Source organism: Enhydra lutris, unplaced genomic scaffold, assembly GCF_002288905.1.
Source record: "Enhydra lutris kenyoni isolate GAN:26980312 unplaced genomic scaffold, ASM228890v2 scaffoldscaffold27, whole genome shotgun sequence".
NCBI lineage: Eukaryota > Metazoa > Chordata > Mammalia > Carnivora > Mustelidae > Enhydra > Enhydra lutris.
The window spans coordinates 22856682-22876534 of record NW_019154111.1 but is presented as its reverse complement, the minus strand read 5'-3'; the positions used below and the strand labels follow the sequence as shown (position 1 = coordinate 22876534).

General features: G+C 35.2%; 1 protein-coding gene across 1 annotated transcript in view; it reads left to right on the top strand.

The window, feature by feature from the left end:
- Nucleotides 1–19853, top strand: part of LOC111152043 (cystic fibrosis transmembrane conductance regulator) — a 163960-nt gene that overhangs the window by 81612 nt on the left and 62495 nt on the right. The window contains exons 12-15 of the mRNA XM_022510327.1: nt 6805–6899; nt 9254–9340; nt 11038–11767; nt 13715–13843. Coding sequence (XP_022366035.1) covers nt 6805–6899; nt 9254–9340; nt 11038–11767; nt 13715–13843 — 1041 coding nt within the window. The remainder of the gene's footprint in view (nt 1–6804; nt 6900–9253; nt 9341–11037; nt 11768–13714; nt 13844–19853) is intronic.

Below are 19853 nucleotides of genomic sequence, written 5' to 3'. Positions count from 1 at the left end.
ATACATGAAATCTTTCACACATAGTTTGTGTTGAGACTTCTTCCACAGGCAGCTTCCTGTGGATCATGAATATGGCAGGATACTAAAGCAGATTTGTGTTTAGAGGATGTGGGACCTAGTTATTAACTGATTTTGGCTCAGAGACTCCCAGATGGCTTTCCAAGAGTTGGTTAGATTTAGACAGTGGTCTTGGGTTCTTCCATCCAACCTCTGTCCTTCTCTCCTTCACTTGGGGGTTGAACTTGCATCTAGGTCTGACATATCTCCCAGCCTTCCCTGCTCCCTTCCCTGTTATCTTATACATCAATATTTCCCCTAATAAGATCATTACATGTTTAATTCTGTCTTAGCTAAAGAGAAGTGATCTTCAAAATTACTTGGAGGGGATCTAAACTAATAGGAAATTGAATATGTCTTAAGTGTTAGACAAAATTTTTTATCTTCCAGCAATGCTTTCCTCAACAGCCTTTTAATGGTGTGTAAAATGCATTTTTTTTAAAGTATAGTACATCTAAGCAGGGATTATCACAGCTGCTACCCAAAATTAAAAACCTAAAAATATATGTATCTATTAAGAATAAATAAGTAAATAAATAAATAAAAACCTAAAAAAAATTTCTTCACCCAGAGAAACTGGATAATTTACTAACAAGTGATCAAAATTTATTTCAAAGCACAAAAGGACTTGAATAGATATATTACCATTGTAAAGCTGGTTTAGAGTCTACTAGTTCAAACAACACTGTCATTAGATGATTTTAAAATTGAATTGTATCTTACCCTTAAGTAACATATATTTCCTACATTATTTAAACTATACCAAACCAGGGAAAAAGATGGGAAACTCTTCAACTAGTTTTCTTTTTTTTTTAATTGAAATGTAGTATACATACAATAGTATATTAGTTTATGGTATACAATATATTGATTCAACACTTAGACACATTATGAAGAGATCACCATGATAAATCTAGCTACCATCTGTCCCCATACAAAGTTATCACATACTGTTGCATACTTTATTCGCTATGCTGTACATTATATCCTTGTGCCTTACAGTTTATACCTTTCATTCCCCTTCCTCTATTTTGCCCATCTTCCATCCCTCTCCCCTCTAGCAACCACCCATTTGTTCTTTATAAATCTGTTTCTGTTTTGTTCGTTCATTTGGCTTTATTTATTTATTTATTTATTTGATTCCACATATAAATGAGATCACCACGTGCTTGCCTTTCTCTGTCTGACTTATTTCATTTTTTGTATTCCTGCCGACAGTGCACAAGGATTCCCTTTTCTCCCATTTTCCTAGAGCCAGGATAGTCTTAGTACAAAAATCTGTAAATTAATATAAAATTAAAACTATAGCTAACCATAATAATGATATAGATATTCAAATAAAATGTTATCAGATGGGGCGCCTGGGTGGCTCAGTGGGTTAAGCCTCTGCCTTCGGCTCAGGTCATGATCTCAGGGTCCTGGGATCGAGCCCCGTGTCAGGCTCCCTGCTCGGCAGGGAGCCTGCTTCTCTTCCTCTCTCTCTCTGCCTGCCTCTCTGCCTACTTGTGATCTCTGTCTGTCAAATAAATAAATAAAATCTTTAAAAAAAATGTTATCAGATAAAATATTAACAAATAGATTCCAGCATGGTATAAGAAGTGATAAAATATGACCAAGAAAGATTTATAATAGGGATGCAAGGGTGCTTGTATTGCAATAGAATGAAATCTGTAAATGGAGCATAATTTGTTATATTGATAAGGAGGAAAACCATATAGCAGTGTCAGTAGATGCTAAAAGTGTACAAAAAATTCAGCAGTCATTTATATTTATAATAAAATTTTAAAGTAAAAATAGAAGTAGGAGGAAACTTTAAATGCAGTAACTTTTTTTAACCCACCATCCCCAAGTAGACATGATTTTAAATGTTGAAAAATTAATGTCATTTGTCTTAAAATAGGGACAATATTAAATGTTTGTGAAGAGATTGTTTATACAAAAACAAAACAAAACAAAACAAAACCAAAAACCCAAAGAAGTTCTAACAAAGAACAAACAAACAGAAAACATAAGTCCGTTAGAATTATTAAGGGGGCACCTGGGTGGCTCAGTGGGTTAAGCCTCTGCCTTCGGCTCAGGTCATGATCTCAGGGTCCTGGGATTGAGCCCCGCATCAGGCTCTCTGCTCAGCAGGGAGCCTGCTTTCCCCTCTCTCTCTGCCTGCCTCTCTGCCTACTTGTGATCTCTCTCTCTCTCTGTCAAATAAATAAATAAAAAATTAAAAAAAAATCTGTAAGAATTATTAAGGGAGTACAATAACATGGCTGGATAGTAGATAAGCATGCAATAATAACTAACTTTTCGTTAAGCTAGCAATGATCATCAAGAAATAAAAATGTAAAGCTATTCAATTCACAATAGTAGAAAAAAATAAAATACTGAGGAGTACTGGTAGGAATGTAAATTAGTGTAGCCACTATGGCAAACTTTAATTAAAATAATTAAAAATTTTACTACCATATGACCTAGCAATTGCACTTCTGGGTATTTAACCAAAAGAAGCAAAATCACTATCTTGAAAAAAATATCTGTACTCCCACGTCCATTCCAGCATTATGTAGAATAGCCAACACGTGGAAACAACATAAGTACCCATTGACAGATGAGTAGATAAAGAAGATATTTTCTTCTGTGCCTCTCTACACATACATATAATGGAATATTATCCAACATTAAAAAAATGAAATCTGTTTGTGACAACATGAATAGACCTAGAAGATATGCTAAGTAAAATAAATCAGACAGAAAAAGACAAATACTGTATTATCTCACTTACACATGAAATCTTAAAAAACTGGAACTCATAGATACAGCAAACAGATAGGTGGTTTCCAGAAACAGGAGTGGGGTTGGGGGTGTGAGAGAGGATGAAATAGATGAAGGTGATCAAAAAGCACAGACTTCCAGTTTTAAGGAAATTAAGTCCTGGGGATATAGTGTGTACACTAAAGTGACCATAGTTAACAATACTGTAGTATATTTTGGAGGATTAGTAAGAGAGCAAATCTTTTAAGTTCTTTTCACAAGAAAAATAAATTTGTAATTGTGTGTGGTGATAGATGTTAACTAAATTTATTATGTGGCTCATTTTACAGGATATACATACAACAAACATGTTGTACACCTGAAATTAATGCAATTTTATATGTCAATTATATCTCAATTTAAAAATATTAGGGATGGGGGTGCCTGGGTGACTCATTCAGTTAAGGGTCTAACTCTAGGTTTTGGGTCAGGTCATGATGTCAGGGTTGTGAGATTGAGCCCCCCATCTGGCTCTATGCTGACTGTGGACCCTGATTAAGATTCCCTCTTTCTCTCTCCCTCTGCCCCTCCCTACTGTGCACACATGTGTACGCGCTCTCTCTCACTCTAAAACAAACAAATAAATAAAATAATAAAAATAAATAAATAAATTAGGCATAAATCTAACAGGAAGTATATAGGACATATATGAAGAACTGTAAACTCTACTGATGGATCTAAAACAAGATCTGCCTTGGTTTGAATCCTAGCTCCAAACTAGCTGTGCTATTTTGGAATGATACTTATCTTTCCTAACTTTCAATTTCCTCACATTTAAAATAAGTATAAGGCTGTATTGAATATTTAAAAAGTTAATACATATAAAGTGCTTAAAATGGTATGTAACATACAGTAAGCCCTCAGTATACGTTAGCTAATATTACTATTACTTTTGCTGTTGCTGATATTGTTATTATATAGAAGACTAAATGAACAAAAAGAGCCATAAGATTTATGAATAAGAGTTGTGCTTTGTCAGATATTCTAAATCATACTTAATGCCTGTAAAAGATCAAAACCAAAAAACCCAGCAGAGTAATTAGTATAGGAATAGGAAATGGATCAGAGAAATAAGACAGAGAGCCCAGAAACAGATCTTAGAAAATATGAGAATTTTATATATAGTAGATGATATATAAATTCAGAGGAACATTATTTAATGAACTGTGTCTCCTATCCAACTAAAAGGAAAGAAGCTTAGATTCTTACACCACTGTATAAAAAAAATTGTACCTTGAATATCTTTTTTAAATTTTATAAGAATAATAAACATTTTAAGAGAAAATTTAGGATATTACATGAACAACCTGAAAGTGGAGTAGTACTTTTTAACCAATATAGGAATTCCAGATAGATATATTGACTTCATGAAAATGAAAATTTTGCAGATCACATGGTATAAACAGAGTGAAAACAAATAGCAGAAAAAATTGTTAATATCTATAACACACAAAGACAAATGAGAGAAATTTGGCTGGAATAGCCTCTTATTTATTATCTTAATAAACTAAAATTAATGTAATAAAATTGCATCTGTGCTCTTTGGACATTTAAATTCAGTAGGGAAAGTGAAAATGTTCATTCATGATCTTCTATTTTTTCTTATTTCCCCTTCAATTTTCTTGCCTCTTTTATCCTGCCAATATCTTCTTGCTTTTTTCTAAGAACATCTACTTCTGACACTATTCCTTTCCCATTTTCTTTCTTTACTCTGTACACTCTTTTCATTTCCTTTTCTTATATGCACACCTTTCTTTTTTGCTTCATGTTTAGTTACCCACCCTTCCTTCATTCTCTCTTTCTCTCTTCTTACATTCCACAAATCATTATTAAATGTTTGCACTGGGCTAGGATTTTGTATCCTCTAAATTCACAATCTATTCCCTAAGTGTAACTATGTCATAATCATATTATCAACATAACTACTGGTATTTCTAAATTTTAAAAATATTAAAAGCTTTTAACTAGTGTAGTGTTGAATTCAAATCTTGGGAAATGAAAACTCCAATAATTCCAGCACTGTCTGGCTTTTTAACAGTGTGTTAGAAAATTTGCCTCCTTTATAAAAGCCTACACTCAATATATTCACCTAAGGCAACCTCTTTATCTTTTTCACTGTAAAAGATTTATTTTTAAAAAGAGAATGGGATTTGGGGAAGTAAATGTGGTATAGGAGAAAAATACACATGTGAGCTTTCTTGTTAGTTGCTCTCAACCAAGTACAGAGGGTGTGGTTCAACCAACAGCTCAGTAAAAACATAAGGACTGAGGTGTTCCTGGAGGTGCTTCTTCAGTGAGGTTACAGAATTTAGACTCTGGAGTGTGGAATTCAACTGTAGTCCTTGTATTTGGATAGACTCCTGCTTATGTGCTTTGGCTCATGAGTTGAAAAAAAAGCATTTAGTTCAGTAGAAGGAAATGAGGCACTTGGTTTGATACATCTCAACCACCAAGGTCTTCCTCACCTGCAGGGCTGCTGGCTGTCGGTGACATCTTCTTGTGATCATTCTTCAATGCCTGCGTGGCCAGCTCTGCTGAGTCCTGCTGTGTCTCCTCCAATATGTCAGCATTTTTTATCTCTGGCCTCTGGTCCCCCTATGTCAGGAGTATTGACTTTAACAGTGCGTTAGGGGCAGTGGCTACCATGGTTCTACCCTCCCAGAGCTGCCAAATAGTTTTTAGTATAAATGAATATTTGTTCATTTACCTGATTTGTGAGTTTAGAGTTTTGTTTAGGAAGTTCTATTTAATTTTCATAAGGTAGACAATAGAAACCAATGAATTATAGAAGTAACCATTTTGACAATTTAAATATCGATAATGGTGGTGGTAGGTCAAGGAGAGATGGCGGATTGCTTCTGGATTGTGAAAGAAAAAGGAGAAAGGTTTTTTTTGTTTTTGTTTTTTTTTAGTAGAGGGAGAGAGAAGAAGGTGGTAACAAAAGAGAGGAATAGATGTTTGGGGATGAGTAGAGCACAGGGAGAGCAACTTTTTTTTAACTAAAGGAAGAGTTCTACCTAACTCCTTCTTCGTGTCTCAGGAGAACCTCATCTCTTCCAGAAGGCCTTCTTGGATTTTCTATTATAGGATACTTCTGTTACAGGATACAATTAATTTGCCGATTAGTCGTATGCTGTTTTGTAACTTATCTTAAAAGAATTAATTAAGTCATTGAGATGTTATTTAGCATTCTCCAGGACTATGGCTTGTCTTCCAATTTAGACTTAACAATGAGTGGCAATCAAGGACTATTTTTTATAAATTCTAAACTTCTTTTACAATGCCTGGCATGGATATTGCACGGAGAAGTTCACTAACTGGGAGTAAGGATGTTCTGACCCATGTGGACAGTGGTGACAAGAGAGGCAGAGTTGATGACAGAAGAATTTGGATTGAGGTGCTAAGGATGGTGGGGAAGAAGACTGGTAGGTGGGCAAGAGATGTATGGAAAGGAATTGCCAGTATCCTTGGCCACCCCTCAGAATGCTTAGGTACCATAGGGGATATGAATAGTATTTTTAGTTTTTCTTGTTAGGAGGATTATTCATGTTTGGAGATTTCCTTTTAAAAGAGTGAGTTTAATTTGGAAGGTAATGGCATTTTAGCATGTTAGCAGTATTTGAATTTGTGTAATGGACTTGTGGATTATATACACACATTTACATACCCATACATGTACATTTAGTTTGCCTTTTGGTTTTTCCAAATCTTATTTCACGGTCATGAAGGACATTCTAAAAACTGAAGAAAAATTTATTTCTAAAATTTCAGCCACATTCTGCCCAATTGAAGTGGATTTGAAATAATTGAGATGTGGTGTTTTAAGTTTCGGCTATGGTTAGAGCAACAGTCTGATATATGACTGCATTTGAAGGAAAATGTACCTTTCAAGTTCAGAAACACACTAACAATTCCTCTCTAACTTTCTGTTTTTGATAATAGGACATCTCCAAGTTTGCAGAGAAGGACAATACCGTCCTTGGAGAAGGTGGAATCACATTGAGTGGAGGGCAGCGAGCAAGAATTTCCTTAGCAAGGTGACTATCTCATTATTGGTTCAGCGAGCATTTGTTGTAAATATCATGCATGTAAAAATTATAGACATTTCTCTATTTTTTATATTCTGTTTCTGAAACTGAAAAATGCCTCGGGTTTTATGATTAGCAGGTTAAGAATCACCTTTAGGAACTATAGATAATGGTTTAGTATTCATATTTGATAAAGGTGATGGCTTTTTCATATTGCATGCTCTTTGGCATCTCTACATTTATTTGCCTTATGGCATGATTTAGTGCAAGTAGAAAACTCTGAGATTCTGCATAGCACAAGGGAAAAAGTGTGCTTTTGTTAAGTCTGTCACAGGACTTCTGATTTACCCCCACCCCACAAGGCACTCACCTGCTTTAAGCTTCTGTTTCTACTTCTTAGTTTATATAAACATACATTTTTTTTGGCAAATTATGTCACTTGGCTTCAAATCTGTAATCTTTAAAGGAAAATAAATAGGGTAAGCACATCTAACATTGTGGGGGACAGTGAAGTCCCTTGGTAGAGACAGTCTTAGTCTCTGCATTTTGAGCTGTCAAAGAGAAGCACATAAAGTTAATTTGTGTCAAGGAGAAGGCTTTGTGGTTAAACTAACTTTCAGTTTAAAACATTATTGGTAATATGAGAAGTCAAATATTCCTCCAGTTTTATTTGAATAGAATTCTTCTCACTGTGTTGCAAGGTTGTTAACAAGAAATCACATTGACTTATTGATATGTTGGCTCCTTTCTTCTACTTTCTCCTGCTTTCAAAGGCTGGAACAGTAAACCCACTGAGCACCTGCAATTGCCTGGTATTATTCTAGGTGGACTGTGTGTGTGTTTGTATGTATGTGTAATTTTACTTAACCCTCATATTTCCCTGCAAAGAAAGAATTGTTCTCCCCACTTTGTGGAAGAGATCATCAGATAATCGAGGCTATTAGAGCTTCACTTGCCAAAAACTGTATTAGGAAATCGTAGAGTCACAGTTTGAACCAGATCCTCTTGACTCTTGACATTAAACCATGACTTGATTTTGGGATTACTTGTGAAGTCATAAATCACTAGATATGGATCATTCACAGACAATATAATAGCTTCCAAATAGTTAGAAACTGATTAATCTAGGAGCCAAAGGAAAACTTACCTTACGCATTCCATTTCAAATTTAAGATATGTTATATGGCTTCTTGGCATTTAACACAGAATTGAGTTTGTATCAATAAAAGTTAAAATTTGGTTTTATTGTAAGATACACACAATTTGAGGTACTACTGAAGGTAATTATTTATTCTTATTCTGATTGGAATGTGTCATATGTTGTCCAGTTTTAGATGGTGAATGTATTATTTCCATTTCTTGAGAAGCTGTGGTCATAAATATGAAGGGGAGAGAGAAAAACTGAGTAGCGGAGAGGAAAGACCTTGAGGGTACATTTTGATAGGGGTCTTTTATCTAGATCTTGCATGTTATCTTCAAAAATAATTTACACTGCAAAATTCTTTAAGATTTCACTGCCTTTTTGCCATTTCTGATTGTTTAAAATTACTTCTCTTAGTTACAAGCCGACTGAATACAATTTTTATAGAAAGTACCAAGAATTATATGTAAACAGTGAATCCTATGTGTGGAATAGGGGTAATGTCACTAACAACCCACACCTGAAAAATTTAAATGTTATGAAGATTTAGTCTCATTTCTGTTAATACGGGACTATACCTTCATTTTATTACTGTTCTAAGATCAGTTTGATGAAGATTATACTTACTTGTAATTTTTTTTAACTTGAAAAGTAAAACTGATATGGGTGTACATTTTTGTTGTGAATTATTTATCCTTCACTTGTTTGAAATTCTTACAAATATGGTGCAGAGATTGAAATTCTATGGAACAAAATATGATAGTAATTTATAGCTGCAAGAATTTTTTGGTAGGGGTCAAATTTACCTCTACTTCAGTGCTGCTATTTCGTTGTGGTCTCTGACATTTTACAGCATCAAAATAGTGTATCTTCTTCTTTGCTTTCCTACCACCATGCAAGATCTTTGAGGGCAGGGACTATGTAATTTTTACCATCGTATTCCCCGCACATAGCATGGTGCTTAGCTCTAAACAGATACTATTATTAAAAATATTCTTTTTTTAAGATAATGTTTTAAATTGTGTGGTATGATGAGATTCAGATTAACTTCTGCTGGTTGATGCCACTTAATTTAGCAAAACCACTTCAGTCATTCTTGGGATATTGTAAAAAACCATAAAAATCATTTGTGAATTACCTTTTTGATTCTGATTTAGAACTGTCTGTACTAAATGACAGGAAATATTTTAGTAATCTAATTTCATATCAATTTTCTTTTTAGAGCAGTATATAAAGATGCTGATTTATACCTATTAGACTCTCCTTTTGGATACCTGGATGTTTTAACAGAAAAAGAAATATTTGAAAGGTATGTTCTTTGAATAACTTATAATGCTCATGCTAAAAGACAAGAAAGAGCAACTATACCATCAGAGACTGCATTTTACTCTTGAGAATCATGGCCACCATTGTGACTCATTGTGGCAGAAAAACTCATAGTACTTATTTAAATCCGATCTTCCCTTTATAGTCAAAATTCAAGATCACTAACCTTTTCTGACCACCTCATGGTAAACCAATTTCTTCCATTGCTATTGTTACAAAAATCATTATCTATGTAGTTTTTGCATTATTATTACCTTATGGCATCTGTTATTTTAATTGATTATTGTACTTAATGTTTTTACTTTTCTGTGTTAGTGTTTTAGTCTAGCTTCTCCTTAAATAGGATATTTCTTAAGAAACTAAACAAGCTGAATGTTTTAATGCTCAGACTCTTCATCTACCTTGATACCTCCTACAGAATTTCTTCCTTAGTCACACGAAACTAGGGACTTACATTTCATGGGAGCTCCCACTGGGATTCAGCATATGTAAAATTCCTAAGAGGAGCAGTTTGTTATATGACTTGATTTCAGCTTCAAAATGATTTCATGAACTCTAAAGTAGTTTGTTAGGAGAATTATTACAATACTCTTCTGAAATAAGTATTTTAAGCAATAAGGATATAGAGGTGTGTATATGTATAAAATGGTTTGATTACCCCTAGAACACCTTTCCTGGAATTTAAATTTAATACCTAAGATTTTACAATCTTATGAGTGTGATAAGTAACTTCTTACTAATATAAACTTTGTTAGCTATATTAGTATGTTAAAGTATAATCTTGTATAACTTCTTTCTTTCAAGATTTTATTTATTTTGTTTATTATTTTATTTTAGAGAAGCTGGGATGAGCATGGGGGAGAGGGGCAGGAAGAAGAGGAGTAGCAGATTCCCCACTGAGCAGGGAGCCCAAAACAAGGCTAGATCCCAGGACTCTGGGATCGTCACCTGATCTGAAGACAGATCAAGTCTGACTGAGTGACTGAGGTGCCTCTAGAATGATGCCTCTTTCTATACAATATATGATGTCTTAATGTCAAAACAAAAAGAAACTGGTCTCCTTAGATGGTTCTAATCAGGATTTACTTTTAAACTAAAAGGAAATTTTGTTAGAGGAGGGTCAAATTTATTATTCAATTCTCAGGTTTATTATTATTTTTTAATAAATCAGATTAGTCTTGATATTATCTCTTGAGAACTAAATTTGTAGCCAACTTAAAATGTAAAAGGAAATTAATAGAAAATGTAAAGAATGTGAAAGCTCTGACATCTTAAAGGACACAGAAATATAGACCCCTAGGGATCTTTAAAGGTTATCTGACAGTTCTCTCATTTTTTAGATGAACAAACCAAGACCCAGAGGATAACCAATTTGCTCAAATGCAACATTTATCTAATATCGGATTTTAATTTCACTCTAGATCTGTTAAACACTCAACTTTAGGGTATATTATACTGTAATAGTTCAGTAATAATATAGTTCATGCTGTACTAATTCAAGAGGTACCAAATTAATTGCTATTATTTACTTTTAGAATTATTTTAAGTTTAATAATGACTTTGTATGATAGCCATTTTACACAAGAATACATTAATAAAATGTTAGAATATAATACAAAGACTTGTAATAAAGTATTTATATAATTGATATCTTGTTTATATCTTTTTATATTCTTAAAGCTGTGTCTGTAAATTGATGGCTAACAAAACTAGGATTTTGGTCACTTCTAAAATGGAACATTTAAAGAAAGCTGACAAAATATTAATTTTACATGAAGGTAGCTGCTATTTTTATGGGACATTTTCTGAATTACAAAATCTACGGCCCGACTTCAGCTCAAAGCTCATGGGATATGATTCTTTTGACCAGTTTAGTGCAGAAAGAAGAAATTCAATCATAACTGAGACTTTACGGCGTTTTTCATTAGAAGGAGATGCGGCTGTCTCCTGGAATGAAACAAAAAAGCAATCTTTTAAACAGACTGGTGAGTTTGGTGAAAAAAGGAAGAACTCTATTCTTAATCCAATGAATTCTATCAGAAAATTTTCAGTTGTACAGAAGACTCCATTACAAATGAATGGCATTGAAGAAGATTCCGATGAGCCCTTAGAGAGAAGGCTGTCCTTGGTTCCTGATGGTGCTGAGCAAGGAGAGGCCATCCTGCCTCGAAGCAACATGATCAACACTGGCTCCATGTTGCAGAGACAACGAAGGCAGTCTGTTCTGAATCTGATGACGTGCTCCCCAGGGAACCAAGGTCAAAGCTTTCACGGAAGGACAGCCTCATCCACACGTAAAATGTCGCTGGCCCCTCAGGCAAACTTAACTGAAATGGATATATATTCAAGACGGTTATCTCAAGATAATGGCTTGGAAATCAGTGAGGAAATTAATGAAGAAGATTTAAAGGTATGTGTAAACGATCAGTGGTTTTGTGTTTGTCACTGAGTGCAACTGAGTGAAATACAGTATATAATATGATATAAAATTTACTCAAATTATGGGCTGAAGATGAGGATTATTTTAAGAGTCAGAAAGTCCGGAGTCCACGAATTATATAAGCAACTTCAAAATGTACAAGAATAAACGATTTCCTTTGGCAACGGATATATCTCTTCCCGTAAAATGTATTGAAAGGGCTAGTGTTGGGTCCTTGAGTAGGGGCAGTGATAATAATTATTATAAATTTAGTAAATTATAAATTATTATAAATCTGCTTTGTTACCACCTTAAAACCTCTGTGGAAAGAAGTGGAGTATAAATAAATATATAAACAAATAGCAGCTTCAGTTAGAGGCCAAGGGGTATTTGGTATGGAGGTGACCTGTGTAAGGTATATAAGCATCTAGTGTCTTGGTTATAATTTTGTGTGGGCTTCTTTTTATCTTTTAAATTTGCTTTATAAGGTGGCTTTCTGGACAGGTTTCTCTTAAAGAAGTGATATGAAACGCAATGTATGTTAGTGCCAACCTTCAGATAGAAAGTCTTCTATATCAAGTTTTGAAGAATAAAATGCTTTTTTTCTTCAAATAGGAGGCAACATAAAAGGGGAGGGTTTTTGTTTATTGTGGTTTTTGTTTTTTTGTTTTGTTTTTGTTTTTGCTAGAAAAGTTCCTCAAGCGCCTTGCATGAATTGGGCAGCATTGTAATGAATTGACCTGTTTTAATAGCATAGATCATTTAAGAGTAGTATGACCTTTGGCAAGGCACAAGTCATTTGACATCTTTGGACTCAAATTTCCTGCTCTGTAAAATGAGAGAACAGAACAGGTGATTTCTAAAATGCATGATTTCAGTATTTCTACAATTTTACAAAGGGTTCCTAAGGGATGGTTTATCTGTATGGTTTTAATTTCAATCCGAATGAAATCTCTCAAACCAGAACTATGAATTTCATTGTAAAGAATGATCTCTTTAACTGATAACAGTTAGTATTTACTGATTGCTTCTGTGCCAGGCAGTGTAGATTTAGTCCTCGCCACTATCCCAGGAGATATGTATCCTTATCCTCGTTTACAGACAAAAAAAAACTAATGTTTGGAGAAGTCCAGCTGCCTAAATTCAGACAGCTCCTAGGAAGTCAGTGGTGGAGTTCAGATTCAAATCCAGACTTGTTCACTTCTAGAAATTTTTACTTCGAATCGGTGTGCTGTATTCCAATTTCACAGAAACTCTCTGAGTTTCTGAGGCTGCTTTTATGGATTTTGTTGACTTCGTAAGAAAACAAAAGTATCTTTTCCCTTGGGAATATCTGGGCTTGCTCTTTTTCAGATTTTGGAAACGCATCTACCAAAGGACAGATAAAAACTTCAGGGAAATATGCTGAAGATTAGAATTATATAACTTAAGTCATATCTGGAAAGAGAGATAATCCCAGCTCCTGAGGAACATACAGACATCAGCTGGCCTTTGCTTCTCTAGGCAAACCTCTGTAGCCAGCAAAATTCCAAACTATATTTGTCCACAGAGCCTTGAAGAAATGGGTTAAATCAAGGAGAGTTCTAGGCAACTTCAGCTTGATGGTACTATTTATTTGATAAAAGGTGTGACGTCACTGTTAAACATTAAAATGGTAAAAGTTGTCTAAAATCAATACAGTTGTATCATCAGTGACTTCCAGAATTTTGAAAAATTCCAGCATTTCTCATTTTTCAAAAAGTTGTGTTCTTCTAGTGGACATTATAGTAGCTATAGAGTGACATCACACAGGTCATTCATAATGATTCATATTTAATGAAACTCATTAGCTTCAAATACCAGTGTTCCTTTATTTCCACATATTCATTCCAAATAAAACCACAATGGTGGTGTGAAACTCTGTTTTCGCCCTGTGATAACCATGATTCTCTTTGTTAGGAGTGCTTTTTTGACGATGTTGAAAGCATACCACCAGTGACGACATGGAACACATACCTTCGATATGTTACTATCCACAAGAGCTTAGTTTTTGTGCTAATTTGGTGCTTAGTTATTTTTCTGGCTGAGGTAAGAATTTTCTGTTGTAAAATATTACTGTGATTTAAAGTTACATTAAGAAGAGATAGGAAGGATATATACATTTATATGCATATATAATGTGTACCTATCTACACGTAGATATAAATATATGTGTATATTTATAATTTTACATTATAAATGATATGTATAGTTTCATATATAGCATATAAAATATATTTAAGTCATCTAGTTGAAGAGCTTTTAGTAGAGAGGTTCAAAACCTCTAAGTAGAATGCCTTTATATGGATTGAAATTAAAGAGTGAAAATTATTCTTTACTCAGTTTTAAGTTCACTTGACTATACATATTGCATTATTGAATATGCAAGTAGTGAATCACCATCTTTAAATGACTATCTTCACAAATTGAAATAAATATGTATTAATGGCTTAGTAACCATTTTAAGTAATCCTTTCAGAGAGCCACATCATCTCCTTGCTTATAGAATTTATCTCTCTTTGGTGGCACCATCTTGGTCTCTTTGTTACACCCTTGCTGTCCGTTGCATCACCAGATTAAAATAACAAGGGAGGGACGTGCCAAGAGCATAGTAGGGGCTGCAAGTGCAGTACACAACCATGTAAGACATTCTTGAAGCTGGATGGTGGCTGAGGCTTCTCTCTAGATGAGGAGAAGCCATCAAAATGCCAGAAGGAGCCTGGCAGAGAATGTCTGTGGGTGAAGTGGCTTGGAGGCTGAATGGAGAGCATTTGCCCCCCAGTTGTCTGATGGGGCCATGGGAAACGCAGCACCAGCCAAGGACTTGCTGTGAGGGAAGCTGGGATCAGTTTTGCTAAACCTTTTTGTTTATTGAGATAAGATAGAAATCCAGATTTTTTTTCTGTGAAGTCTTCCCATTTTTTAAATGTAGATAGTTGATTAAATAAAAACAAGCAAATGAGCGCTAAGTGAGTTCAACAAACACACATGTGGGTTGGATTCAGCCTGTGAATGACTAGTTGCCCTAGATATTTTTCCCAGGGGTCACCGCTGGATATGCCCTAATATACAAGCTAAATCTATGAAGTCCCATCCTGCTTTCAGGGAAGAAATGACCGAGGTGAAGAACTGCCTATCCTGAGACAGTGTAAATGTATATGTAACCGAAAACCAATCTTATAGCTACAGGTGTTTTCCTATTGTTGGGATGTTTCTAACCTCAGTAATGAGGTCCACATAGAATATCAACACTTCTCCCTGATCAACTAAATATCAAAAGGTATATATATAACAAAAAGTTGTAGATACTTTTTTTACTGATAAACCATCTGTTTCCATTTATTCCTTGAGTTCTGGTGATATCTCTTCTTTTGTAAATTAAGACACCAGATAGAGGTTTGCTGTGAGTTGTTGTGTAGTACAGTCCCGACTCTGGTATTGCATGCACTTGGCCGTGACCTCAGTCTGTCTTGTTAACACTATGAAATGGAGCAAGGTAGTTAATCACTCTGAGCCTCAATATCCTCATCTACAAAATGGAGATTGTAATAGTACCAACTTCCTAGGTCATGTTTGTGAGTTAAGACACATCATGGCTGTAAAGCACTTAATGTAGGGCTTGGCACATGGTGAGCAATGCTGGTTGCTGCTCTCATTGACATCCTTAATGTCATACGTTATTATAAAGCTCAAGATAGTCTGAGGTGGGCAAGTCCATAACTGAGATATAAGGAAAGTTTCAATAATCCCTTTTATACTTTAATAAAAATACGGGGTTGGGTAATTTGACACTCTTGCATGAATCAAAAATTGCTTTGAAATGTATTTTAAATTTACCTCATTAATCTCTGCTAGTCATGCCAAATGACCAGCACTAATGTGAATGAAACCTAGTCTTGTGTCACATTTAATCTCAAACCAGCCCTTTGTAACTGTTAATGATTTAAATCTCTGCACTGGAAGGTCGCATTTCTTGATTGTCCCAAATTTATAGAGTTACGTAAGAAAAAAATGGTCCTCTCTGAATATGGTGATGATATATGTTATGTTATGGGATCTTTGTCCTATCCAGCTCCGTAGAGTTTAACTTAATGCTCCTTTCAAAATGGTGTATAATTAATTAACTAATTAGTGATTGAGCATTGTGCTGCTGTACTTGCATACAATATTAATAGCTCATTTAATCATGAAGACAGTGACCCTTTGTCTTTAAGTTAGAAACTAAATTACAAGAGAAAATGTAAATGATTAGTGGAGCCCTCCTGGTTATTGCCAGAAAAAAATGTCTTTTTAATGGACAAAAGACATTGATAATGCCATTTTCTAGGCAGTAAATGATATACTATGGTGAGGTTTTTTGGCCAATATCCTGGGGGCATTGCCAATAAAGTGGCTGTCAAAATTTTGATTAACAAACCTTGGTGTGATAGTAGACAAACAACAATTGTTTTAATGATGTGCATGCTATATAGCTAAACACTGATGTTTACAATTATGTCCGTCACCTTCTTTGAGTCAAAATTTACATGGTTCTTCTTTTAGATTAAACTTCCCTCTTAATACCAGTGTGCCCCTTTCTCATTACCATTGACATAATCTCTTCAGTATGCATCATGGTGCAGGTACTAACCCCAGAAGATAGCTTAGCTCTTTTAAACCTTGTTTAGAGCCTCATACTCATCATGATCAGAAAACCTGAAGAAAGGTTAAGATACATTTCTTCCTTGATGACAGTAATTTATCCATTTTTAGTTTTCATAGGTGCCATACTTCAATTTAGATTTTATGATTTTATAGAGTTGGTTCCAAATGTTTCCCTTTCTTATTTCTTCAAAGCATGAAGCTGAAAAAATTAGTTTGATTTATGCAGTTTGTTATCACATATCATTAATGTGTTATTTTTTTTTTTTTTAAAGATTTTATTTATTTATTTGACAGAGAGATCACAAGCAGGCAGAGAGGCAGGCAGAGAGAGAGGAGGAAGCAGGCTCCCCTAGACAGCAGAGAGCCCGATGCGGGGCTCGATCCCAGGACTCTGAGATCATGACCTGAGCCGAAGGCAGCGGCTTAACCCACTGAGCCACCCAGGCGCCCCTAATGTGTTATTTTGATAAGGGAGTCAGTCTACCTTTATATTTTTATATGATTTTTTTTTCTACTGCAAAGCAATATTTTCTGTAAGTTCTTTGATATTAGCACCAGGGACATAGGCTATAAAATTTCTTTCTTTTTAAAAGATTTTATTTATTTACTTGAGAGACAAAGAGGCAGAGAGGGGGATGTGTGGGGGGAGGGCAGTGGGAGAGAGAGAGGGGGAGAAGCAGACTGCCCGATGAGCAAGGAGCCCGACATGGGGCTGAATCCCTGGACCTTGGGATCATGACCTGGGTGGTAGGCAACCACTTAACTAACTGAGCCACCCAGGTACCCCAGGCTGTAAGATTTCTATCATATTGGGCTTTCTAGTGCTTCTGCTTGACAGTCCTCACTGACTAGGTAGAGAAATACAAAGAAGAGTAGGAAACAGTTTCCTGCTTCTTCTTATAATAACCAGAGGGTATTGTTGACCGGAGTATCTTAAGATCCTAAGCTTAGTATTTTCATTCTGTAATTTTTTTCTTTTAAGATTTTATTTATTTATTTGACAGAGATCACAAGTAGGCAGAGAGGCAGGCAGAGAGAGAGAGAGGAGGAAGTAGGCTGTCCGCTGAGCAGAGAGCCCAATGCGGGGCTCGATCCCAGGACACAAGGATCATGACCTGAGCTGAAGGCAGAGGCTTTAACCCATTGAGCCACCCAGGTGCCCCTTCATTCTGTAATTTTTAAGAAATGTGCCAGAGTACTGCTGTATCCTATTCTTTTATGATTTATCTTCTCTTTGTTAAGAAGGAAGCCTTGAGTAGCCTTATATTACTAGTAAAATAGACATGTAATATACTCCCATAGTACTTCTGTAACTGATTAATAATAATCCTTTTAATGCAGCTTTACTAGCATGGATCTATTTTTGGGGCATGATTTGAAAAGGTGTCACTTTGCCACTATTGCCTGCCATTCATGCAGCCATTTACTCCTTCAACGCATATTTCTTTCAACGTATTATACAATTCTGTGTTTATAGTGTGTGCTGTATCGATCGTGAACAAAATAGAACTCACGGGTGGGATGCACTAATGTACTGATGTGCATTATGTTAGCTGAACACTTATAATGCTGTGCTCCTTTGGTAACAACTCAGAATAACAGTTGTATTTTAATAGGTATTCATTTACGTACAGATCTCATTGTGTGATTTAGGAGTAGATCTGAATCCTGTGTATCTAAAAACTTGTAGAATAAATTGGTTTGGATTCTTTAACTTTACCCTACATTACATGACATGTAATCTGCTTTTTCAAATGTGTGTGTTTTTTTTTTTAAGATTTATTTATTTCAGAGAGAGAGAGAGAAAGAGCATTGTTGGGGGAGAGGGAGAGGGAGAGAGGGAATCTCAAGCAGACTCCCCACTGAGCACAGAGCCTGAGGCAGACTCAGCCCCACAACCCTGAGATCATGACTAGTTAGATGCTCAACGAGCTGAGCCACCCAGGGGCCCCAGTACTAGCTACTTCTTTTTCATCTTGGGGTCATTTGCACAGTTCATGAATCATCATCTTGATAATCCATGGAGCAGTCCTCAGAGATGCCATCATCAGATTTTGAGTGCAGAGATACCATCATCGGATTATTACATGGATATGTAATAAATACTGTCTGCAGCCCTATAATTATTATAATCTATACATGCATTGTCCAGTGCAGTAGCCACCAGCAGTATATAAATTTTAAATGAAATTAAGTAAAATAAAATGAAATTTAAAATTCAGTTTCTCAGTCGCATATGCTAGCCACATTTCCAGTGATCAAGTTTCCCATGTGATAAGTGGCAACAAAATTGAACAATGCAGATATAGTAGAAATCAATGTAGAAATTTCTTTTGGGCATTGCTGATTTAGACTATACTGTTTCCTAGGTAATACGGATTGAAGTTTAAATCCCTCAAAAAAAAATAATACAGGCATTTTGCTTTTCCTTTTTATCGACCCAGGACTCTCACTCTATCATAAGCTGCATGAACTTTGAAACATTTTGAAATGAAATGATAGAACTTGCTTAATCAATTGTTTCTATTATGCCCCAAATATTTGTACTTATATCATTATATCAAGTCCTTGGAAGTGTTTTTGTTTCAGTAAACAAAAGTAGTTTGCGGTGGAAGTTCTGTGTCTCTATCTACTAGTGGTCTCTATTCACAACAGCCAGGAAATAACTTTATATTATGTTGACTAGACCAGTTCTTTGGAAAACTGCTTTCTTTATTGTTCATCACTAAATATTATAAAGTATTTGTTTCTGGGATTTATTCTTATCCCAAGAATGTTGGCAATGCCAGAAATATTGACACTCCTTTAATTGGAGTGTCAATATTTCTTTAATTGGAACAAAGAGGGGCTATAATAACCAAAGAGAGACTCAGAAGTATACCCTTACCTAGGTTCTTGAGTGATTTTATTAGTCTTAGGAAATAGGAAAGCATTTGTACTGGAACACAGACTTTTGAAATAGCCAGATTATTGCCTTTTTTCTTTTCAATTTGAATTTTCTTAAATTTCAAGGAAACAGGAATTATTTTTTTCTCTTCTTTACTAATGCAATGCATGGAGGCTATGTGTACAATGAAAAAAGTAAGAAAGTAAGAATGGTAACATTAGATGTTTCATTATTATACTGATAATGTGAATTAAACTACAACTTATACACCTCTTTTTTTTTAACAATTTTATTTATTTATTTGAGAGGGAGATAGAGGTAGTGACAGAGATAATGAGAGAGAGAGCACGAGTTGGGAGGAGAGAGGGAGGGAGCCTGATGTGGGGGCTGGATCCCAGGACCCTGGGGTCATGACCTGAGCCAAAGGCAGACGCTTAACTGACTGTGCCACCCAGGCGCCCTGTACACCTCTTTAAAATACAGAACCTTATAGCATAATTTCTTAGTTAACCCCAAATGTTCTCTATT